This window comes from Macaca thibetana, chromosome 4, assembly GCF_024542745.1.
Source record: "Macaca thibetana thibetana isolate TM-01 chromosome 4, ASM2454274v1, whole genome shotgun sequence".
In the NCBI taxonomy this organism is placed as follows: domain Eukaryota; kingdom Metazoa; phylum Chordata; class Mammalia; order Primates; family Cercopithecidae; genus Macaca; species Macaca thibetana.
In genome coordinates this window covers 134,401,703-134,428,105 of record NC_065581.1, presented here as the reverse complement: position 1 = coordinate 134,428,105, position 26,403 = coordinate 134,401,703, and the positions used below count along the sequence as shown (strand labels likewise).

The window sequence follows — 26,403 nt, the reverse complement described above, 5'->3', positions numbered from 1 at the left end:
AAAAGCTGTATTTAAAATGAAGCCTTTGAAGCTACTAAAGCTTTCTCATATGATGCAAAGTTTGGTAAGCTTCAGTAAGTTGTTTCACTCATGAACATTTGCTGATGAAGGGAATGTTTTATGTTCCTCTGAATTAAGGTTCATATGCTACCATACCAAAAAACCCTTAGAATTACATTTTCCCATTAATTAACATGTTCAGGAAATTGAACATAGAACACATCACGATCAAGAGAAATCAGTAAAACAAACGTGTCCAACATCTCATAAATGAGAACTCTTAACGAATATTTGTGTGCACTGACAATACAGGTTGAGTATCCCTTATCTGAAATGTTTGGGACCAGAAGTGTTGTGGATATCTAGTATTTTTTGTATTTTGAAATATGCCTTATATATACTTAGCAGCTGAACACCCCAAATCTGAACATATGAAATCTGAAATGCTCCAATAAGCATTTCCTTAGAGCATATGTCAGTGCTCAAAGACTTTCTGATTTTGGAGTATTTCAGATTTTCAGATATGGAATGTTCAACCTGTTTAAAAAAAGAAAAAAAGAAAAAAGTATGACAACTTCAAAAAACAGTAACAACTCCAAAACACAACAAAATTATTTTCTTGTAGGTGTAATAGCATTTTATTTACTCGGGGAAAAAATGGCTATCCCTGTAGGGTGTTTCTGGTGGCTTTATTTACTGGATTAACATTTTCTTACCTCACTGGATTAGAGAAAGATGAATGAAAATCAAAATTATCATAAATGTGTTTACCTCCATCTAGACTCCTGGAGACCCGTTTACTAGAAGTGCGCTCAAAGTGTGGTGCTGGCCTATCTATGAGGGTGCTGGCCTGGCGGGTCTGTGCTTGGGTGCGGCCACTATAGCGGAATTTGGACCCCAAGGTCAGGAACTTGGCTTTTGGTGGCTGCTCCGGAGAAACAAGTCTATAGGAGAAAAAAAAGAGACAGAGAAAGGGGAAGCAAAATTAGATTTTATGAATTTTTTTAAAAAAACTTTAAAGCTATGTACTTTCGTATCTCATTTTAAGTATGATTACTCAAAAACTAAACTTTCTAAAGAACATTATTTATAAACCCTCCTACACCCACAGCTTTATGATGATGATGATTAAATCCACATTCATGTATTCATGAATGATGTTCTTCTCAACCTTAGCAAAGAAACAGCTGTTCTCAGTATATCAAAGGTTATTTATTTGTGTTAGCTTAAATCATTTATATAAACACATGTCTGAATTTTTGCTTCTAGCTATAAGCGCCAAGTAACAATCCATTACCATTAGTAATTCTTAATATTTATGCCTATTTCTCCTGGGGAGAAAACATCTAACTCAGGAATCTGTTCCATTAAGTGATTCTTTCCCATGAACACGCCACACAGTGGATCTGTAGAGATGGCTAACATCCCTTCTTGCCAGCATAATTCTACTGCTTAATCCCTGGGTTCATAATGAATGAACTCAAACTTTCTTGATGTCAAATATTCCCAGGCTTATACAAAAGCATGTTTTTAGTAAATGGGGCAATCTTTTTGGGAGTTCAACCGAAATTATTTTGTGCTCTTTGATCAAAAGTTGATAAATATCTTAACAGAAACACAATCTCAGAGCTCTTAATTGATTAAATAGGAAGACTTTCGTTGACAATTCAAAAATATGAAGAATTCCACCAAAACTTTTCCTATCATTTACTATGGAAGAGTGATTTCTTAAAGAACTCTATCATTTCAAGTATTTCTAGACCCTCTGTAAAATTTTTTTAGAAATTGCCTTCTGCAATAAAGCAAAAAAAAAAAAAGGAATCCCTATACAACACTCAGAATGGCAACAGGCTCTATTATATACAACGATTAGAATGGCAACAGGCTCTATTATATACAACACTTAGAATGGCAACAGGCTCTATTATATACAACACTTAGAATGGCAACAGGCTCTATTAAATGCTCCAAGCAAGGGTGTCAGCTCTATTCACTTCATTTCATTTCATTATTTCTTTCATTTCATTTTTTGAGGAGTCTCGCTCTGTCACCCAGGCTGGAGTACAGTGTTGCAATCTCGGCTCACTGCAACCTCCACCTGCTGGGTTCAAGTGATTCTCCTGGCTCAGCCCCTCGAATCGCTGGGATTACAGAGGCACACGCCACCACGCCCAGCTAATTTTTGTACTTTTTAAAAGTAGAGACACAGTTTCACCATGTTGGTCAGGCTGGTCTCAAACTCCTGACCTTGTGATCCACCCGCCTCAGCCTCCCAACATGGTAGGACTACAGGCATGAGCCACTGTGCCGGGTCGTATCAGTTTTATTATTACATCCTTGTTCCACTAATATCAATCTAGCTGATTGGCTATCAATTAATAGACGTGTTTATAGATTAATGGCTTCAATCTGCAAGCCACTGTAATTTTCTAAAGAAATCATTTGTACCTTTCATGATAAACTGAAACAGAATAAATTCCACTGATCTGATTCAAAGCAATCTACAAAGTAGGACTGGCCCTTTGTGTTAGACATATTCTTTTTACAGTGTTGTAAGCAACGTTATACAAGGTTTAAAAATTTAAAACTGCTCTTGTTAACCATTATATCAAAAGTTTGCAGGAGCAAATTGGTCTACTTTTAAATTGGATTCCATGGTACATTAGCAAAAATGAGGAGGCTTGAGGCTTTGCACAACTAATGCATCTCAGAAACTCCTGCTAGAAGAATACAAGAAGAGGACAACACACAGGTGAGGAATACAGGTCTCAGAATCAGGCGGCCCGGCCCCCATCTCTGCTCAGATGCCTGGCTGCTGTGCTCCTCCATAGGCACCAATCTCTAAGAAATCAGTTGTCTTGCCTAGGGCGAGAAATAGACTACCACGATATAAAGCAATCAATTCTGTGTCTGACTCTAATAAATGTTTGAATGCTAGCACTTGTCATTTCTAAACAGATTATTGCTTTTTTTTTTTTTTTTATCATTATGTGACAGGGAAAGCTGCTGTCTGCCCAGTTTGGACCTGTGTCATAAATGTCATCTACTAGCTTTACATGAGCTGGCTCAGGTTGTCTGTCTGGAGGAGAAATTTGTTATGGCTACCCAAGAAAAATTATAAAGTTTTCAAAGATTTATATGATCAGTGTAACTGAGTCGGAGGGATTCAAGTATATTTTATGAGCTATATTTCTCCTCAAAAATTAACATATTAGTCTTGAAAAATAGACACTAGTCAATTTAACTTCAAGAAATAATCATTTGTGCCAGCTGATAATTCACATTAAAAATAGCAAACTGTGGTACCAAACTAATAATAATGGTGAAGATAAATCTTATGATATGCCAGAAATGGTTCTAAGTTGTTTCATGTGTTATCTTATTTAATTTTCAAAACAATCCTATGAGGTAGATACTAGTATTACTATCACATACGGCTGATGGAAGTGAAGCAGAGAGGTTGGTAACGTACCACGGTCACACAGCTCGTATTTGGTAGAACGGTGTTAGACTGTAAGTCCAGAGCAAAAACCTTAAAGGTGAAGGATCTAGATACACAGCTAGCTAAACTGCAGTGACAGAAAACTGAGGAAATGGAGAAAACAAAGATAAGCAAACTCATGTAAAAAATATGTCCTTGAAGAAAAGCATAAAAAGAGAAAAGATATAAGCTAAAGATGGCTAGATGATCAAAGATTTTATATAATATATATATATATTTGTTGTTGTTTTTTAAAGAGCAAGATGTGGACATATTTTTTAAAGAGCAAGATGTGGACATATTTATTGGCCAAAGAAGCTAAAGGTACCCACTAGAGAATAAATAATTTACAAATTATTTTGTGAATTTTGCCTCATTTGTGAGGCATGAAATGAGGGATCAAAGCAGAGGAATGATGATCTCCTCCTTGAGACAGGAGAAGAGTGAAAGAATGAATGGGAGGAGAGAGAGGCGATGCTTCATTAAAGACAAAAGGGAAGAAGGGAAGGTGCATGAAACCAAGAACACTCATGACGCACAGCTTCGACTTTCAGTGACCGGCACAGTGGAGGGCATCAGAAGAGGAAGCAGGGGTGCCTAGGGCCTCACGAGGACAATAAGCATTTGGAGTGGCAAAGGAAGTCAAAGGACAAATTGCTTGCCTAGCAGCACTGAGGATCCAGCTCATGCTGGAAATTATTTATCTGTAAGAGCACTGATCCATACAGTTGTGCTATTTTTTGTTATATAGACTAACTGCATGTGTCACAACAATTGTACTATTTAAGGTAGCACTTGACAGCACAGGTCCAAAAGTGGTGAGGTCAGGACACAGGACTAATCCAGGACTAGCCGACAGACAAGGTAAATGTGCAAAGAGGAGAGTAGTTTGAGGCGGTCATAACACTCCTGACAAAGCAGGCAGACCACAGGGTTCAAGTTGGTTTGGGAAAGAAGTTAAGTCAGGAGGCAGCTGATGAGAATATCAAAGTGAAACCTAAGAGGAGGGATAGTGGAAAGTCAAGAATGGCAGCAGGAATGAGGCAGTGTGGCTGTGGTGGAAGGAAAGGTGGTTAGTCAGAAAGTACAGTTAGACAGCTGCAGGGGCAGCTCAGTTCTGAATGATGACAATGCATGGACAGAAATGGACCTGGGAGGGACTGCAGACAAAGGAGAAGAGGCGAGGGGAGAAAAGAGTCCAAAGGCAGGGGGGGAATGCATCTGCCACATTTCCCACCACTACCACCTCCTAATTCACAGAGGTTACTAAAAGCAATACCAAGCTGTTTTCTTTCTTTCTTAGAAAAAAAGAGAGATGGAGTCTCACTATGTTCCCCAGGCTGGCCTCAGACTCCTGGGGTCAAGCCATCCTCCCACCTCAGCCTCCTGAGTCAGTGGAATTACAGGCGTGTGCCATTATGCCCAGCTTCTGAGCTGTTTTCCTAAAATTACCTGTAGAAAGTATGATGCTCCACGCACACTTTCCATAGTCTTTTCGCTGCCCGGTGGTTGGGCAGTTTGAATCCAATAGTACTCTCAAACTGTTCCAGCTGGAATAAATTCATACAACAAATCAGCACATTTCCTTAAGAACTGACTAGAAGTCATGGAAAAGCATGGATTCAGATGTTCCTGTTAGAAGCAATTATTCTTCTCAAAAAAGGTAAATATTGTATGTTTAATATGATCATATAAAGATGAATTTCATAGACTGCAATACTATTTTCTACAAAAAGCAAGTAACAACTACTCACATAAACTAACTATCCTTCAATGTTCACTGAAACTCATTTTATTGCTTTCCTAATGATCACAACTTAATTGATTCAACAAGAAAAAACCAAGCCCACACCTTATCACGTTTTCTTTTCTGTAAAAAGCATGATGGCTGCTTTTTTAAAAAACAGACCAGACATATATATACTGCAATTTTACCATTAAGAACCTTGACCTTTTACAATGGAAGAATAAATAGTTTATTTTCTTAAAATTTGAGGAAATAATTTTTTAATTCATGGTCGTAAAGAGGCCGACTAAGAACAACTGATCAGAAATGTCTTTGCTTACCTCTGCTGGTCTGACTTTAATATAGAAGTTACTGCGTTTATAGGAAATTTTTAAGATTTTCGGCCAAGCAAAACGATTGATTCGCAGTCTGTCTTTGTAAATGAGAAGTCCATTAGCACACACGCCCAGCTTGATGTCCACACCTTCTGAGTCCTGCCAAGCATAACCCAATTAACCATGGTTAGAGCTGTGAAAGTTACACACATCAAGAAGCTAATTAGCTCCCTCAAATCATGATCAGGAATGCCAGTTTACCAGGTTTGTATTTAAATTTTAGTGACAGTATGCACGTTAATGAAAACTACGGCGCACACACGTACATGTTAAATTTATACATCTTCAGTGATCAGGTGTGATTTGCCAGAGTTATGACAACGTGACTATAGGACATGGTGTCCTTCAAAAGGCGTCATGCATGTGTTCTCAAGCTCCACTGTAGGAGCTAATAGAGAAGAAAGGAAGCAGAACTAGAGATCCTGAAGATATGGGAAACAAAATGAGCTTTCCCTGTAGGCTAGTCCAGCCTCAGGGACAGTCTGTTGGCCTGCCCTAAGATGTGTTCAACCATTTTCCTTTAGGTGCATTTACCTCAGATGGATTACCCTAGCTAATAGCTCTTAAAATTATGCCAATATTTTGCAAAACACCAATCCCTCACAGATAATTTCTCTTCCAGGCTGACAGTGTTGAAATCTCTGAATTCATTCAAGCAGTTTTTCATTAACTTAGAACGCTGACATCCAGTTCTCATTAGGCATTCCTTTGGCTGGCATGTTTCAAAGGACTGCAGACTATTCTTGAAGTTATTAATAGTTTTCTTTCCCTAGAGCTTTAATTTGGAATCAATGACAATCTAGAATAATCACAGGCCTAAAGGAGATGTTTTAAAAGCCAAACAAATTTACAGACAAAAGTGAAAACCTGTCTCCTCACATTTCAAGTAGTGAAGATCTAAGATGCATGTATTCAAAATATACAAATTATTGTTTATCTCTAAGAGGAGAACTGGCTCTCATTCAACATATGTAAAACTGAAGACTACTGCTCAAAGATATTCACATTTCAGAAATCACAAACAATACGAAACAAATTCTCACAAAAAATGCTGTAACAAACCCCATATTTAGTCTAACTCCCAATTTAATAAAAGGACATTTTGTCTGTCTTATTACTAAGAACATTTTATACCATTTAAATCAGTTTTTCATAAATAAAAGTATAGTATTAGCTAACTGATGCCAGTTGCTTTCTCTGCTGTGACACTGGAATAATTCATATACACAAATAAAATTACATTAGACCAACTTGAGCCATTTTAAAAAATCCAATCGATTGCTTTACTCACCCTTATCTTGGCAGCCACAATTCTCTCTAGGAACAGACTAAAAAGCTGGGGTGAATCAGGCACAGGTGCCCAAGCAACTTGGCACCAGACCCCATGGTGTGTTTGCCAAAACCATCGCTGCCCATGGCCACAGGGAGCAAGGCAGAAGATTGCCTGAGACGGCATGTTCTCACCACCAGCGGGGAAGCAACCCGCATTTGAAACATTGAATGAGCCATCTCTAGTCTGAAGCAACCTTGGGATGGGACAAGGAAACTATTTTATCTGACTTAAAAATAGACACAACTCAGATTCAAGTAAATCAGTTGATTTTCGTTGTTCTATGTAATTATTTTAGAATTACCAGTATTTGTGTGAATAGAAACGACAGATGAAGGGTAGGAAATGAAAGAGGAAAAGGCGGGCCTAGATCCTTCATATGTAAGTTATGCCACATGGTAGCAAAATCAGAAAAATAAATGAATGAAAAGAAGCACCCCCTCTGCATTGCTCACTGCCCCATATGGAGTTGGCTGGCTTTCAAATGAGTTTGGTATAAAGAGAGTTCTCGCAAAGGATCAGGAGAGGAAGGAAAGAGAGGTCAGGGTGTTTAATACCCAGATTCCCTCCCTACGTGGTCACCTCAGGCTGACCGTATCCCTCTGACAATGGGTCCCCGCAAAACAGTCTTCTCCACGCGTCTCTCCTTGGGAGTTCTGGAAACCACTCTGCCCTCCCTCCTTCAGACAGAGTAGGATAGCTACAGATATTAGCCCAGGGCTACCACCAGTGTCCTGCTTCTCTTACGGTTTCTCTGCACCTTTGTTGAGATTCCTTTTATTTAACACTCTCCAACTCATCCTAACATGAATATGACATTACAAACTCTTCTAATTAAAAACAAAATCTGATTTTAAGTCAATGAAAAATTTTAAAAGACACAAAACTTTAAACAACATGAAATATGAAAAGTTCTTTTAAACTGCCACATATATTCTTTTCAATAAGCCACAAATATCTTGCTTATCAACTATTATCTAAGGAGTCTATCAGATGATAAACAGAATGAAGGTTACCTTGAATTTTTTTAGTGTTCTGCTCCTAACTACACAGCAAGAAAGAATATTATACTTAGAACAGAGTCCACAATTTCTTACTTTTCTAAGACACAACATTAAAAACAAGAATCCTGAAACCTTAATTGGTTTCTAACTAATGATCAACAAAGTAGAGCTGCAAGATTTACATGTGGCAAGAATGGCAGGGTCTAGAGGAAGAGAGGTTTGGTAGGTCATTTTGGTCCCAAACTTATTTTTTCCTTCCTCCCTACTTCTGTTTCTTGACTAACATAGCCCGTCCCCATTATATAGAAAACGATCTGAAAAACACTGGAGTGTTAAGACAATCTGTTTCACCTCCTACTAGAATTTATCAGAAGGTATCAGGCAGATAGACCGTTTAACAATACACAGCCTTAAACAAGTCATTCTCTGAACTGTTTTATGTAGCTGTAAACTAAAAAACATTCAAACTTTAAATGAGATGGTATACTTCTAAGAAGTGAGACGGTATGAAAGTACTTTTTAAAACAAAGGGCATACAGCATCTAGTAGTTAAAAACGCTGCTGCCAGAGACTACTTACTGACAGAAAAATCTTATAGTACCAAGTTAAAAAAAAAACTAACAAAAATGATGCTCATAGTATGGCCCCATTTTTAGAAGGCATGTGAATTCAAGTGACCAGGGATCTAAAAAAGAAGAAAAAATGTATTAAGAGTGCTTATTTCTGCACGAAAAGATTTACGTGATCTTTAATTTCTTCTGTCTCTATTTTCTATGATGAATGTATTAGTTTTATAATAAAGAAAAATATTTAAATAAAGGAAGCCACTGAGGAGAAAAAGAGTGCTTTGTAAATATGAAGTATGATTAATAACACAAATGCAAGAATTATTAATCAGAGGCCTAGGGAGCTTTCCAAGATTTCTCAAATCATATAATCTGGGCTTCTAAACAACACCTACAGATTGGCAGGGTCTTTTAAAACCAGGCAACCATAAGAACACGTTGACACTGGACATATTTTTTTAAAACCAAATCCATAGTTCACCTTGTCTGTCATTCTTCTCCTTGACTCTCCCCACTACATAATCATCTAAACTAGAATCATGAAGTAAGTGATATTGTTACTGGCAAGCAACTATAGTAATGTGCACTTACACATTTCACCTTTTGACTTATTTCTCTATGAACAGGATTCGTCTATTCATAACTCATACCCTGTGACTGTCGTTAGTATACCGGAATGTTTATGCTTGCAAAAATATGTATGTTACTACTGCCTAATTTATCGTGTAAAGTAGTCTATGAAGGTCTGTTGTATGTTTCTCAAACCCCCCCTTAAAAACGTAAATAAATGTCTTTTAAATAACTTTTAAAATTATTTTTTCAAGCATTATATTTTTGAGATTTTGATCTTTTGGGATTATGGTGTTCATTCGGGATTATGATTGGCTTCCCATGTCCCCATTGTCCCACTCTTTTACCACCTTTCAAATTAGACTGAAGGTGCTTTATCACCCAGAGCCTGGGCCCGCCTACATTATCTTTCACAAAGTACAAAACATACCTATAGGGAAAAGACCAACTCTAGGGCTCCTTCATCACACAGAAGCGTTTTGGAAAGTGGTCCTATCCATGCTGCTTTTGCTCTTTCATGGTTGCTAAGGTCTCCTCTCCTCTCCCAAGACAAAGGTGGGAGAGGGAACTGGGACAGACACAGCACTTGGCCTAGCAGAAGCTGAGATGCAGAATAAACCAGGAAAAGAGGTAATAAAAAAAAAAAAAAAAAAAAAAGGCTGACAAGGTGTGTCACAGTAAGTACCTATGAAAGGGCATTAATTAAAAAGACTGAGAAAAGAAGTGGTAGAGGGAGAATACATGGTCCCTCCCACAACCATACACCCTGTAATTAGTCACCAAGGAAATATTCCAGAGACCTTCAACTGAAGGCAGATATCCTTTCCCCAAAAATAAGCTGTGCTATCCTGAAACTGGAGCCCTCTCAACACTTCAGTCAACAGACTGCTATGATGCTACTTCCCGTTACATTTACAGTACCTTGGCATGATGTAGGTCAACACCGTACATGGAAAGCCTCTTTGCATTTTCTAAGAACTGGGAATCAGCTTGTGCTGGAGATAAGCCCCTGAGAATCAAAAGAAACAGTATTATCTTATTAATGGATGCAGAGCAAATGTAGTCAGAATGGGAGGAGTGTCTGCACTCAGACGGTTTGGAGGAGAGGAAGTAACCCAGCCAAGTCTGCAGAAAAGTAGGAAATAGTAAGAAAACAACTCTCAACCTCTAACATTTTTCTCTTAAGATCCTATAATCTAAACCTGCTAAACTGCCTGGAGGTATACCTCCACTCTTACCCCTTTTATCTTAAAAAGTTGCTTTTGATTATTTCCACTGAGGAAAAAAGCCCCAGCAATAGGGTACAACATAAGTACTGGAGAATAAAAAACAGTGATCTCATCTTTCTGTGATAAACATATTCTTACTCCTTCACTTTATTTCACTAAAGTTGATTATAATAAAGATTGAAATTACTTGTATTTGATTTTCTACCGACGATAGGTAACACAAATCACATTCTGTCCATACTAAAATTTTCCATTCCTATCTATATGCCCAACTAAACAAACTTTTAAGCTCCTAAAGAGCAAGACCATGTCCCATTAATTTTCACATTCCCCATGGCATGTCAGTACCTGATATTTCATATTAGAATTATACAACAAATGTCTATTGAGTAGAATTTAAGTAAATTCACAAGAAAATATTTAGAGTCAAATACCATATTTATTGTTTTTTAAAGAAAAAAAATCAATGAATGTGGCCTGTTTAAAAACCTAATTTTTGAAAGTTCCTTTCAGATCACTTTAGTAAATATTTAATAAAACTATAACTTTGCAATATACAACAAATTATCATTTTGTAGTTAGCGTTATAAAAATTTGTGTAAAAAGTCCATTTTTTTTCACACACATATAAATGTTCTCGAAGCGTAATATGGTATTAATGTAATGTAAGTAATTTTAGCTAAACCAATGGGTCATCTTCCAGTGGAATTACCTGTACATTTCAGTTACTATTCCTATGTCCATCACCACCTGCACTGGTAATTCAAATCCCAATGCCTCCTTATCTCCCTGGCTTTCTTACCACATATAGTAATAAGGACAATTACAAGGCAGAAGAAATATAACGTAAACGTCAATTAAGTATGTGGGCATGTTTGTCTCCAATGTGTATATGTTAAGGGGACAGGGAGAAAAAGGTGTCATGGGGAAAAGTACATTTTTCCAATACATGAAAATACAGTCTCACAAGCATAGTTTCTCATACGATAGTCATAAAAATAATGAAAGGATACCTCAAGGGCTCCACATTGTCTTGATTAATGCTAGGTGAAGAAGATCCAAAAGGAAAAATTGGATAATCCTGTAAATCGTGCTCAAACGTCTAGTAAGTGCTACAAGAGAAGCTATTTAAATCTACCACGGCCATTCTCTCGCCAGTAAGCAAGGCAACAGACCTGTGGGTTTTGTGCAGCTCTGCCACCTTCTCTTCCAGCTCCTTAGTCTGAGTAGGGGCAAACTGGAATTCACTGAGGTCGATGCTGCCATGTTCTTCTGGGTCATAGTCACCAAGTTCAGCCTGCAGGGTGTAGGATCCCAGGAGAGCATGAGTCACAAAAGAGCAGGGCAGGCGGCCAGAGGCAATGTCCTGCCGGAGCTGAAGGCACAAGAAGTATCTGTGTGGAGCAGAGGGAGAAAGGGGTCAGAGGAGAACCATTAGGTGAGACTGGAGCACTCACAGTCCTTAAAACCTAATACCCCTTTGAAAACAAATATACAATATAGGCACTCTTCATATCCACAGCAAAAATCATCTTCTCTAATAAAAAGCCTCAACTTGTTCCTTGGGCTTCTAAATTTGTGGCTTATTTATAGAAACTGAGTCCGAAGGCTAATTTATATGTATATATATATACAATGGAATGAAAATTCTAAACTGCTGTTCTGGTAATAGTCAGTCTATGATTACTATGAAGAGTTTTGTGACTGAAGTAAAAATTTCAATCACTTAAACTGTCTCCTTGGATTTCAAATTGTAATAAAAATTACCCCTCAAAAGATGTAAAGATTAATGGATTAAAAAAAAAAAAAACTAGTCTTAATCATTTCTAAGAAAAGCTAAGGTCACTCACCCTTTATCATCTTGACCCTTTTTATACTAATTTCTTCTTTTCCAGAAACACCTTTAACAACAACTATTGGTGAATCTACTTTGAAGCCCTTACTTGTCCACTTACCCCATCTAAAGCAGTAGCTAGCTCAGCCTAGTAGAAAAGGCCTGGGCTTTGATGCCAGGAAGACCTGACTCTATACGACCTTGAGCAAGTTAATTTACTTTAAGCCTAAGGGTAATTTCCCACCTGTAAGATGCTAAGAACTCTACCTCCCTTTGAAGATGAGCATGAACATTAGATAATATAAACAAAATATCTGCCAGAGGCCTAAGAATCAATAACTAGTAGCTATAATAATTAGTGGCTATAATAATGTTTCTCATTCAATGTTCCATGTGGCTCACTACAGTTATAAAAGAATTTCCATTTTCCATGAAATAAAATGCAGAAACACGTGATATATAATCTGTGGTTCCCCACTCAACCCCCCACCCCACCCTTTTTAGCCCCACTACCAATTTTCCTCTCGGTAACATTTTAAAATGTGATTTCTACTCTCCAATTTCACCATTTGCTATGGTCACCACGGATCCTCCCAAATTAACAGCAGAGTCCATTCTTTAAGACCTTTTAGGGACTGGCATTCATACTGGCAGCTGTCCATCTTAGTCCTGTGGACACTTGCCTGGCCTGGGTTTTAGGGCCCAATCCTCTTCCTGCTCTCTACTCTACACAGTCAAATGGGGAGTGCTGGCCTCTGGTCCAGGCCTTGTTGTTACTGGGTCAGAGAGCACAACCCAGCACATGGGGCCAGTTCAGTTTAGAACCTGGATTACCACTCAAATACATTATCAGGCAGGGCAGGGACTCTGTTTATCATCACCACAGTCCCACAGTTACTAACGGGCTTGCCGCATGACAAGTGCTCAGTAATTGAGAGACTGAAAGTCTTCTCGCTATCACTACAGTACTTTGAGTATTTTATGCCTTGCAGAAGTTCACGTTTTAAGGAGGATCATTTGTTTCCTTGGCCCATAGAAAAACGTAAGCATAACTGTACATACTTCAGAAACTGAATTTTCAACCATGGGTCCAGGTTATCCTCAAATTCTCTAATCAACAACAGTGATCGTTCTCCACATTTTACGGCAGTTTTAGAACCTAAACACAAATATTTCATCTTGCTGCTTCCTATTATTGTCTCTCCTTTTCACATTAGTCCTTTCCTCTGCTTTCAGAACCTGTCTAAACCCTAAAAACTTCAAACAAAAAATGGCATGAGCTTCCTGAAATAGCCAACTGTACCTTCACACAGCACTATGAAGCACTCTTCAAACATTATTCGAGATAGTGTTCTTGCCCTTCTCAGAAGCCTACCCCACCTTCTAAATGTTCACTCAAGTCATGGTGAAGATTTCAATCATCACGGTGAAGATTTCAATGATGACATTTAAGCTGCCAGGCCACAAGTACAGGCAGGTGGCTGTTCTCAGGCTGCAGCACTGAGACCTTTAGTTAGCTGAGTAGACTATATTGTTCCTCCCACTAGACAGGGAGACTGTTCAAGTTCCGGAAAACCAAAGTACTTACTGATGCTACAAACTTGCAGTCACCAAAGGATTATCATTCCCCAAACAAATTACTGCAAGGAGGAGTGTATGTACAGACAGTGCTGGGTCACAAAGCCCCAGTCACATGCACTGTTCAGAGGCATCCAGCAGTGAAGCTCTGCATCCTACACACACTGTTCGGTCAGGTTTTATGCTCTAAGTAGCTCACTGTGCAGTTACAAAGTTACATTTATTATTTACTAGGTGAAGCTAATTCATTCAGAGCTTAATTAGCACATTCCTATTCAGCAACAAGTAGTTTAAAAAAAAAAAAAAAAAAAGGCCAGCCTGCTATGTATCCAATATTGGAAAGAAATCTCCATCCTTCCTAATTCACATGGATATTATGCTCTCTTAAGCACCTCCACAACTTGATGTCTGACAACAAAACTGGCCTAGCAGAAAGCATCAAAGATACAGGAAGTAACGACAAGCAGACTCTTTTGCTAAGCCCTCTAATTTTCTAAAAGTCATGCACTGCACACAGTGTCAAATAAGTATGTGGGCATGTTTGTCTCCAATGTGTATATGTTAAGGGGACATTTGGCCACATAAATAACCTTTTTAAAATATGGTATATAAAAATTATCCTTTCAAAAAAGAAATCAATCCTTTATACTTCCTCTTACCAAAGCTAAGAAATGCTATCGCTGGTACCCAGTGTAATCGGGCTAAGATTAAGGTACTTGTTGATTGATTCACAATGTTTCTGGTACTCAGTCTAATCAGGCTAAGATTTCAAGGTACTTGTTAATTCACAATGTTTCTTGGTTGCCATGCAAGTACTCAGAATCAATAAATATTCTCTTGCTCCTAAACAGAATCCTTTCTTTGCAATTTTAGTGTATGTTCTTATAGCTCATACAATCTCCAAGGAGATGGAAATGAACTAGCTATTGACTCTACGTAAGAAATCCCATCTTGTTTGGTTCTGGAGGGAGAAGACAGAAATAAATTACCAGTTCAATTGGCCTTTTAAAATAATTTCATTTTTCTAACCTCATATCATCTTTGTAATATGAGACTAGTATATAGGCACACATAAGTTATATACAATAAAAATGACCTTGGTATTAAAATCTCAAATATTAAATATTAGTGACTTTTAAAAGTATAGAAAACAAAGTTGTCAGCAGTATCATTTTAAAATTTTTCATTACTAGAATATAAATGAAGAAATTAAAGAAAGTGAATAAAATTTTTGAAACTGTCAACATTTCAAACTATTTGGATGTACCCAATTTCAAGGAAACTTCTAAAACTTAAGAAAAACTGTTTCGGTTTTCAATCCTGAAATTACCACTATGCTCCCAGGGCAGAGAAATAAATGAGAGCTGTAAGGAAAGACTCATTTCAAAATGCAAATATAAAGTACCTGGTGATATCTTCAGTCAATTGAGAAGGATCAGGAGGATAAAACTTCACATTAAAAGTGAATAGCCAGGGAAGGTCTGTAATTATTAAATATCACAGTTATGCACCCAATTAACAGAAGAATTACTATTGTGATAAAATTTAAAGGTCAAGGATCAAACAGTACAGACTAATCCAACTATAAATCAACATGCAGAATTTTATTTTTTATTTAAATAAAAATTGCTTACAAAATAAAAATGAAATAAAAATAAAATAGAAATCAATTACATGAATAAGCCACCATTAAAGTGTAACAGGCTGTCTTTCTCATAAAAATTCACTGGTACCTCAACATGTGTTTTATATGGTGATCTATTACACAAAAATTTTAATATAACCTCCATGTAATAGTTATGAGGTAAGATTTTATTTAACCACAGGATCTCCTGTTGCCAAATATTCTTTACCCTTAAAAAAAAAAATTCAGGATTTCTACATTGTTGTGGGGAAGGAGAGTAATGATCAAGAGATAATAGCTATTCAAAAAATTATTAATGGGCTATTTGAAGAAGGTGTTAAAAAAGATCCCAAGAAAGGAAAGCATGGTACAATTTCATGATACTTTAGGACAATACAATTATTTCCCAGGTTTTATAGAGTAGGTGTAAAGTATATTCGTATATAACAAACACTTTGCTGTACTGTGCCATAAAGAATGAATAAATCAAGCAACCATATCATAAGTGGCTTGTTAAAAGTTAAAACACTGCTATCTATACATTAAAATGTAACTGCTATTTTGATAGATCACATGTAAGATAGCTTTAAAAAAGTAAAACTATGGGGGAAAGGGCAGGTATTATTTTCCTAAAGGGTTTATCCAAGTAATTCCACTAGCCTGAATTTAGAGTTTGACTTCAAGTTCATAATATTTTTAAATTTAAAAAAAATTGTGTGTGTGTGTATATATATATATAAGTTATTCCTTTTTTTTTTTAAAGACAGGGTCTCACTCTATTGCCCAGGTTGCAGTGCCATGGCATGATCACAGCTCACTGCAACCTCGACCTCCCAGGCCTAAGTGATCCTCCCATCTTAGCCTCCCAAGTAGCTGAGACCACAGGCATGCACTATGATGTCTGGCTAACTTATATTTTACTTTTTCAGAGACAGGGTCTCCCTAAGTTGCCAGGCTTGTCTCGAATCCCTGGGCTTAAGCAATCTTCCCACCTCAGCCTCCCAAAGTGTTGGGATTATAGGCATGAACCACCACGCCCACCCAAGTTATTCCATTCTATACATATTTAAAGACCTCATGAGATGTTTAATTTATGAACTTGAAGAAAAATTCCTTGAATCCCATGCTGTTGTTCAGTGTGGCATTTTGTCCTTTGCCTTACCATCAGCACACTACATTTTCACTCACTCAAATATTTATTAAATGGCTACTGTTATATACACAGGCATTTTTGCTGGATTTTGGCTCAATGCACTACTATTCAACCAATGAAGTCAGTCCTGCTGAACTTAAGAAGCAGATTTCAGTTCTGCTTTACACATTTAAAACATAATACTGGGATATAAGATTTTCCTGAATATCAAGATACATGAGGTTTCTTGGCCTATAGCGCCATGCTGACTGTCAAATATCCACGCATCATGTTTGTGTAAGCATTACTTCAAGGTGACTGCTAATTTCTAATTAAGTAAAGTTATCACAGCTTTATCATTTCTTAATGGCTCCTTGTTTGTTTTCTAGGTAATAACACTAGCACATGCTTGCCTCGATAGGACTTGGAGACATTTCCACTAGACCACATATTTTCGAATATACTTCCAAATCTAAAAGCTATTGAAATGTACCAAGAATGCTAAGCTTTTTTTAAACTGACAAATAAAAATGGTATACATTTATGGTATACAATATGATGTTTGAAAATACGTATACATTGTGGAATGGCTAAATTAAGCTAATTAACATATGTATTACTCTTCACATACTATTTTTGTGGTGAGAGCACTTAAAATCTACTCCCTTAGCAGTTTTCAAGTTAAATTTTTAATTTAATTACATATTATTTTCATTATAATTTTTACCTAGGTGTTTAGAAAGTCCTTCTAGCTACAGAAATGTTTACATACTAGTCATATGCAAGCCTTAGACATACAGTCTTATTATGTTTGAGGAAATAAAGGTTTTAAAGCAAATTTTAAATGAGAATCATTAAGTTGTTGGTTGTCACAGGTAACTCAAAAAAGATTAATATTTATCTTCACTAACTGCCTATGAGCTGAAAAATCAAATTTAAAGAAGAGACCAACGATAGAATAGGCAGCTTTTTTGTCCATTTTAATACAGGAAGTAAGAGGTAGATACAACTGCTAAAGCTTCATTTCCTCAGCCTCTTTCATGATGGGTACAGTTCAGGATGCCATTTAAAGAACTAGGTCCAATAGTTTTAATATGTTATTCATATTGCCAAACCACAAGGGTAAAAGTTCTGAAATAACTTTCTGAAACTTCACAGATAATCAAAACATAAGAACGTGATTCATAATCGGCAAGAGGTTTCGCTTCCAAAAGTTAGGAAATCTCCATGACTCTGAAGCGTGTGGCACACACACACAAAAATAATAATAATTAAACAAGAACCCAAACAAAACCATAGAAAACAACACAATGGAACATCAATCATGTTTCAGAGGTTGCCCTGTTCTCTCTCTGTTTGGGTCACTTGGCAGGTCTGGTTTCAGAGAAAGTATAAGAACTAAGCATCCGTAACCTTTTTGAATGCATGCACTTTGCAAAGTAACAACTGCAGAAGGGACAAAGGAAAAAGTCTCAAAACTCTGGTACTGTTTCTCCCATAAGGCAAGCATAATGTATCTGGTGTCTACTTATTCCTCTTCTTTTCCTCCATTTTCCATCATGAAGCAAGCATAAATGGATGAAACACCAAGAAAATAAATGCAAGAGACAGAATGCGGGAAAGCCAGGAATAACAGTCAAAGGATAGAGTGACCAACCATGCCAGCTTGCCTGGGACTGATTCCAGCTTTAGCACTTAAAATCTCATATCCTTAGAAGCCCCTCAGTCCTGGGCAAATCAGGAGGTTGGTCACTCTAATCAAACACACTTTAAAAAAGGAAAAGAAAGATGAGTCTATAGGAAGAGGAAATGGGGAAAATAAGGTATATGCTCAGAATAAAAAAGAGAGTAGGGAACCAAAGAAATGATAGGAAGACTACCAAAAAGATAAATCATTCAAGAGAGAAAGAAAGAAAGAAAGAAAACCAATGTGAAGAACCTAAAATGGGAGCTAGATGGTAGCTGAAAAGGGCAAGAAGGAAAAGTACAGATTGGTTTCAGTATTTTGACCTTAGGAATTACAAATAAGTAGGGAAATGAAATCAACAGTACAAAGGGCATCTTACTGACTGGCACTTGGAGAAGAGGTTTCTCCTGCGACAACTCTGGGTCCCACAGTCGAGGAAGGCTGTTAGGAATTCACCAGCCTTCAGATTTTATTCTCCAGACCGAAAATTCCAACTGCCTGTAGCTGCCTACCTTCTCTGCTTCAGTTATTCATAGACCCTGAAGTAAATTAAGTATCCAGAATCCCCCTAACAGAGATTTCTCTCTGTTGATCATGTTTCTTGGCACAGATACCAAAAAACCAGCCACAGGCAACACAACCTGCAAAGGCAGAACGTATAGAGAGAACTGAAGCTGGTTAGAGTGGGACCCTTGAAGTCATTTTGGGATTGTACAACAAGAACAAATGGGGAAAGGGGAAGAAAGGAACAGTGAGGCCTAACTACAACCCCAGGCTCAAAGAGCATGCAACGTGGCCTTGGATTGTAGAACCAATGAGCAGAGATGGCAGTGACCTCAGAGAACTGAAAAGATTGTTCCCGAGCCGGGCGCGGTGGCTCAAGCCTGTAATCCCAGCACTTTGGGAGGCCGGGATGGGCGGATCACGAGATCAGGAGATCAAGACCATCCTGGCTAAAACGGTGAAACCCCGTCTCTACTAAAAAAAATACAAAAAACTAGCCGGGCGTGGTGGTGGGCACCTGTAGTCCAAGCTACTCAGGAGGCTGAGGCAGGAGAATGGCATAAACCTGGGAGGCGGAGCTTGCAGTGAGCTGAGATCCGGCCACTGCACTCCAGCCTGGGTGACAGAGCGAGACTCCATCTCAAAAAAAAAAAAAAGATTGTTCCCCTTGCTTCTCCCCAGAGTCCTCACTCCAGTACTAGGAACAGTGTCTCTATATGTCTCTGTGACCAAAGATGTGCATATTGAACCAATTATATACTTTCAAAATGAAGCAAAGCATAAGTATCAGGTCGCATTGGAGTAAAATTTACAGAAAAGTAGCTTCTCTCTCTTTCCCAGAAAAAAAAAAGGTCAGATGTTACTTGGTAGGATATTCTGAGTGAATATTTAGGAATGTGAGTCTAGAACCTTCTCAAAATTTGGAGCCCCCAAGCCATGTACAAAACAGTCACAATTCCACAAAAATATTATTAGTATTATTAACTTCTAAGATGGCATAAACGCAAAATAGAACTGACCATTCTATTATTGATCATTTATATCACAAATAGGTATCAAGATACCTTAACTTCAAAGAATGATTATTTAAATACTTACTTCTCAGTTGTCTCTTTATTTCTTTAGCAGGATCTAGCCAGTTCTGCGTGAGGGAAAAAAAATTAATTCATAAGAAATATTCTAGAGTCTAAAATAGAACAGTTTACAGTTCACATAATTATTTACGTGTAAACACATTTTAATAAAGTCCTATTCAAAGCGACTGTCACCTATTAGCATTCCACTGGGCTAAGTATTGCTTTGTTCTTGGGTACATATGTGTGTAAATGTGTTAAGTGTGTATTATAAGTAAAATATTCAAATGCTTTTAAGGTGGGTCTCATGGGCCTCATTCTTTTGCATCTAAGATGGTCCAAACGATGAGACATATCTTCATACAGTCTTTATTCTGTAGAACTGCCAACAAATAGCCCCTGCAGACACTGAAATGAGAGCTTTTCAAGGACAATAATGGATTCTTAATCATGAAGGATAAAGTGTGAAAATGGAAACTGATGGCTAAAAGTATATACATACCAATCAATTATCTCAACTCCTAAAACCAACTCCTCCTCCTCCTTAATCCTCCTTTTCCCTCCAACTCTATAATTATAAAGAGAGGTAAGGTCAGACTGTAGATAATATTTCCCTTCCTGGTCTTAATATAACATACTTCTTTCTTCTTAATCTGATTCTAAGTTGGAAGTAACAATCATGAGGAACTCCCTTTCACTTTCCCCTCATTCCTGCTCCTTAAGAAAACTTTACTCAGGCTGCTCTGCTGGCAGCTCTGGCCAGGGCAATCAGGCAAGAGAAAGAAATAAAGAGTATTAAAATAGGTAGAAAGGAAGTCAAATTGTCTCTGTTTGCAGATGACATGACTGTATATTTAGAAAACCCCATTGTCTCAGCCCAATATCTCCTTAAGCTGATAGGCAACTTCAGCAAAGTCTCAGGATACAAAATCAATGTGCAAAAATCACAAGCATTCCTATACACCAATAATAGAGAGCCAATGATGACTGAACTCCCATTCACAATAGCTACTAAGAGAATAAAATACCTAGGAATACAACTTACAACGAATGTGAAGGACCTCTTCGAGGAGAACTACAAAGCACTGCACAAGGAAATAAGAGGACACAAACAAATGGAAAAACATGCCATGCTCATGGATAGGAAGAATCAATATCGTGAAAATGACCATACTGCCCAAAATAATTTATAGATTCAATGCTATCCCCATCAAGCTGCCACTGTCTTTCTTCACAGAATTAGAAAAAACTAATTTAAATTTCATATGGAACCAAAAAAGAGCCTGTATAGCCAAGACAATCCTTAACAAAAATAACAAACAATGCTGTGATGCTGGAGGCATCACACTACCTGACTTCAAACTACACTACAAGGCTACAGTAACCAAAACAGCATGGTACTGGTACCAAAACAGATGTACAGACCAATGGAATAGAACAGATGCCTCAGAAATAACATCACACATCTACAACCAACTGATCTTTGACAAACCTGACAAAAACAAGCAATGAGGAAAGGATTCCCTATTTAATAAATGATGTTGGCAACACTGGCTAGCCATATGCAGAAAACTGAAACTGGACTCCTTCCTTACACCTTATACAAAATTAACTCATGATGGATTAAAGACTTAAACGTAAGACTAAAACCATAAAAACCCTAGAAGAAAACCTAGGCAATACCATTCAGGACATAGGCATGGGCAAATACATCGTTTCTAAAACACCAAAAGCAATGGCAACAAAAACCAAAATTGACAAATGGAATCTGATTAAACTAAAGAGCTTCTGCACAGCCAAAGACCATCATCAGAGTGAACAGGCAACCTACAGAATGAGAAAAAAATTTTGCACTCTATCCATCTGACACAGGGCTAATATCCAGAATCTACAAGGAACTTAAACAAATCTACAAGAAAAAAATAACCCCATCAAAAAGTGGGTGAAGGATATGAACAGACACTTCTCAAAAGAAGACATTTATGCAGCCAACAAACATATGAAAAAAAGCTCATCATCACTGGTCATTAGAGAAATGCAAATCAAAACCATAATGAGACACCATCTCACGCCAGTTAGAATGGTGATTATTAAAAAGTCAGGAAACAACAGATGCTGGAGAGGACGTGGAGAAAGAGGAACACTTTTACACTGTTGGTGGGAGTGTAAATTAGTTCAACCATTGTGGAAGACAGTGTGGTGATTCCTCAAAGATCTAGAACTAGAAATACCATTTGACCCAGCAATCCCATTACTGGGTATACACCCAAAGGATTATGTATCATTCTATTATAAGGACACATGCACACGTATGTTCATTGCAGCACTGTTCACAATAGCAAAGACTTGGTACCAACCCAAATGCCCATCAGTGATAGACTGGATAAAGAAAATGTGGCATATATACACCATGAAATACCATGCAGCCATAAAAAGGATCAGTTCATATCCTTTGCAGGGACATGGATGAAGCTGGAAAGCATCATTCTCAGCAAACTAACACAGGAACAGAAAACCAAACACCATATATTCTCACTCATAAGTGGGAGTTGAACGATGAGAACACATGGACACAGGGAGGGGAACATCACACACCAGGGCCTGTCAGGGTGTGGGGGGCTAGGGGAGGGATTGCATTAAGATAAATACCTAATGTAGATGACAGACTGATGAGTGCAGCAAACCACCACAGCATGTGTACACCTATGTAACAAACCTGCACATTCTGCACATGTATCCCAGAACTTAAAGTGTAACAATACTTTAAAAAAAGAAAACAAGTCAATAGTTACATCCAATGGAAGTTAAATAAACTCTCCAATTAACCACAAAAAAGAAAGCTTTAAAAAAAATGCTAGGAAACTATTATAGCATCTTAAAGCAAAAAAGACCAAATTTAATCACTAGGTTTTAACTACCCAAGGACATTAAATTTTTGTTTTTTGAAGCTATAAGCAAAAGACCAATAAAAAAATTTAGATTTTTGTTTATATTTTTATATTTATACTTTTCTATCCTCAAGTTATCACTAACATAGAAGAACTGCAGTTTTTTGAGGCACAATAAACTAATTCAAATAAATGAGTCTAGTAGTTTTCTTCATTCTAAGCAGTGTCCAAAATAATATAACAGGGGCCCTCAACCCGCAGCCCATGAACTGGTACTGATCGTGGCCTGTTAGGAACTGGGCTGCACGGCAGGATGTGAATAGCAGGTAAGTGAGCATTACCGCCTGAGCACCACCTCCTTTCAGATCACCACCGGCATTAGATTCCCAGAGGAGCACAAACCCTATTGTGAACTGCACAAGACAGGGATCTAGACTGCATGCTCCTTATGAGAGTCTGACTAATGCCTGATGATCTGAGGTGGAGCAGTTTCATCCCAAAACCATTCCCTCGCCCCCGCCCCGGTCTGTGGAAAAACTGTCTTCCACAAAACCGGTCCCTGTTGCCAAACAGGTTGCGGACCACTGTTATAAGATCTGTGCTTAAACAGAATTTTATTCAGATATATAAAGCAAACAATTAAAATGCTTGTTAGTACATAGAAAACAACCTGCTGTCTTAATAACATATTAAAATGGTATAACGGAACATTAAGTGACACTATTAAAAAGTAAAACTGTAAGATGCTATGAAAGCAGAGCTGCATGGCCCCTCGGGTTCCACTACTGTTCATGGCCCGCACTCGGGGTAGCAAGGATCCAAGGTGTGCATGGCTCTGTTCTAACACTGGTTATATTCAAACCTCTCAATAATTTCACATTACTGGTGTCCCAGCTGCAGGCACTACTGATGTGAGGGGCAGCAGGTCTCTCTAAGGGTGCCTCCAGTGCCATGTGAGGGGCAGCTCTAATTCTCCCTTCACAAGACAGCCTGCCATTCAGTTTGCATGCACTGCAGCTGCTGTCCCACCCAACAGCTGGCTCACAAATGGCCAGCCTCGATGAGTGCACAAGAATGAAAAAACACATCATTCAGCCTCTAGCCCAGACTGGCTGGAGGCTGGGAGAGAGGTGAGAAAGGGGCAAATGGGTGGAATTTTCACCCAAGGAACAACTGTAGCAAGAAAAATGGAATTGGATAGTGTCAAATTGAAAAGAAAAAAAAGAAATCCCCAGAACATTAACACAGAGAAAGAAGACAGTAGAGGAGAAAGTGCTGGTCTTAAAGACAGACCCTTCCAAATCCCCAGTTTCATTAAGTTTGAACAGTGATATAGATCCCCGATACAGAAGAGCAACAAAGGACCCTTTTCTGTTCCAGAAGATGGTGGAAGCTTGTCACCCCAGGGACTAACCCTGTGTCCCAGCCACCGGGCATCTTCTATTCTCACCTAAAGCACCCAGCCCTTGTACAAATTACCTAAAAGTTTCTACAGGGCATGGTGAGAGTCAGCTCCATAAACCCAGCAATATGAGTGAAAAGTCAGCCAGCCAGCCAAATTCAGACTTGGTATACTTCTCAGGCCACTTTCTACAACACTGCCAGAGAGATTACTGAAGGCTGAAATGGCTTACTTTCAACCCCATCCAAAGACTACGTGGGCGGAGTTTACCTGATGTGATCACACAGCAGCATGATTTCCTCACCTGGTTTTCCCTTTCCTAACCACATTCACTTTCACACTGTTAAGTTCCATTCCTGCCAAGCATTAGGCCGTCTTCTCACTCCCCAGTACTACAACTTTGCAAGGGCTGGAACAGACCATAATATTTACATCTCCCAGGGTACTTAATACAGTTTTAGGCAACCAGTAAGCACTAAATTAACACCTGCTGACTGATACATGCCCACTGCTTGCCTCCTTCCTCTCCACACTGTGATCATCTTAAATGATCACAAGTTATATTATTTTTATTACATTTATTTTTACTTGAATAAGTATCTCTAATGAGTACTTAGATGGTAAGTGGGGTATAGTATCATAAATTCCTAAGTAAAAAAAAAAAAAAATGACTTAAATGACTTAAAAGAAATACAAGTTAATGATCTGCATTATCAGTTATGAAGAAATAATAAACAAAACTTTTAAATAAATACAGTAAATAATAAAAATTAACTTCTTGGTTTGACACTTAAGGAGGAGGGCTGGGCAGACCAAGAAGCAGATGGAAGAAGATGGAAAATGTCATCAGAGAATAAGAAAAATGCATGAGGGTGGGTGTGCACAACATACAACAACCACCCGCACCCCATGGTAGCAGACTTAGAGATTCGTCTGCTACAGCCACATATATAAACTTTGGAATCAGAAATACACGCAGTTAAATTCTGGTTTTCTATCAACCCTAACTTGGGCACATTCCTTGGCTTCTTTAAGCTTCAATTTCCTCAAACACAAAATGGGGATCACAATATCTACCTCACGGGGTAGTTCTTTTCAAACAATATTCATTCCTGAAGAATAAATATGCATACAAGTACTTTCCCCAGCAGATCAGCATTAGTAGATCACTATTTGCAATAATAAAACTAAATTGTCATCTTTTGGTATATATCTCTTCTTCACATAATTTTATATTTCCATAGGTGATGTGTTATATACATTAAATAATTTAATCTCTACATGAATATTTCACCCACAAAAAGTTAATAAATCAGACTTTGGGTTCACCAAATACAGTTACCGTATTCACAGGTGAGATGAAATGAAATCCAAACCCCTTTTCCTTAGAGAAAATGTCTCATGTCAGTCCTTTCTATGTAAAGCTGCTTTACTGCAGAAAAGACTCTTCTTGGAAACGAAGACATCAATAACATGATGCCTTCTCATGAAAACAGTTACAGATATGGCTAGTCTAAGAGCTTCTATGTGTATGTTAAAGTATTATCCAGCTAAGCTTTTCTACATTTTGACAAGCAGCAAAAACCCACCTGGCAAATTTTTTAAAAGACAGCTTTGTCCATGGACAACCCCCCGGAACATCCTAAAACATTCTCCAGGGAAGGAACCCCGGAAAGTGACAGTTTCAGGCAATTCAAGATCAGGCAAGACACGAATTTTCTCGATGTTTCCCGAACATTAAGGTGTAAGCAACCATGCAAAACTCAACAGCTGACCTATATCAGTTTTCAATAAAATTTATCTTGGTTTATAAAAAAAAAAAAAAAAAAAAAAAAAAAACCAAGGATTTTGCCAATTGCTTAAAGTTACATGGAATCCTAAAACGGGCTTCCATCAGAAGTAAACTAAAATTAAAATGTGGCCTTAGAATATCAAGTATCGTTAAATCACCTTCAAACATGAAATCAGGAGTTAATGAACTCAAGTTTGGGGAAAAAACGTTACACATCTTTATTTTTACTAACTTGTAACTGAAACTTGGCATCACTGTCAATTAGGAACATAGCAGAAAAAAACCTGGTTAATATCAGCAGAACCTCTTTGTCACCTGCAGAAATCAAAAACATTTCCACATCACATTGTAGTAGCTGCAGATCTTAAAAGACCATTTATGTTAGCCAATATTTTGAAATCACAGTAGCTATTAGATTTGATACTGATGATTAATATATAAATAAAAACACATAATGATATGGTTTGGTTCTGTGTCCCCACCCAAATCTCATCTTGTAGCTCCCATGATTCCATTTGTTGTGGGAGGGGCCTGGTGGGAGATGAGTGAATCATGGGGGTGGATCTTCATGCTGTTCTCATGATAGTG

General features: G+C 37.8%; 1 protein-coding gene across 29 annotated transcripts in view; it reads right to left on the bottom strand.

Annotated features, from left to right (window-relative positions):
* Positions 1–26,403, bottom strand: part of EPB41L2 (erythrocyte membrane protein band 4.1 like 2) — a 227,599-nt gene that overhangs the window by 50,188 nt on the left and 151,008 nt on the right. For all 29 annotated transcript variants that reach the window (XR_007724781.1, XM_050786323.1, XM_050786317.1 and 26 more), the window contains exons 5-11: positions 19,759–19,801; positions 15,119–15,194; positions 11,477–11,695; positions 9,994–10,081; positions 5,549–5,701; positions 4,934–5,031; positions 772–944 (exon numbers count right to left, since the gene is read on the bottom strand). Coding sequence is in view for 28 of the 29 variants with exons in the window: in XM_050786323.1 (XP_050642280.1) it covers positions 772–944; positions 4,934–5,031; positions 5,549–5,701; positions 9,994–10,081; positions 11,477–11,695; positions 15,119–15,194; positions 19,759–19,801 (850 nt within the window). In the remaining variant the exon portion in view is untranslated. The remainder of the gene's footprint in view (positions 1–771; positions 945–4,933; positions 5,032–5,548; positions 5,702–9,993; positions 10,082–11,476; positions 11,696–15,118; positions 15,195–19,758; positions 19,802–26,403) is intronic.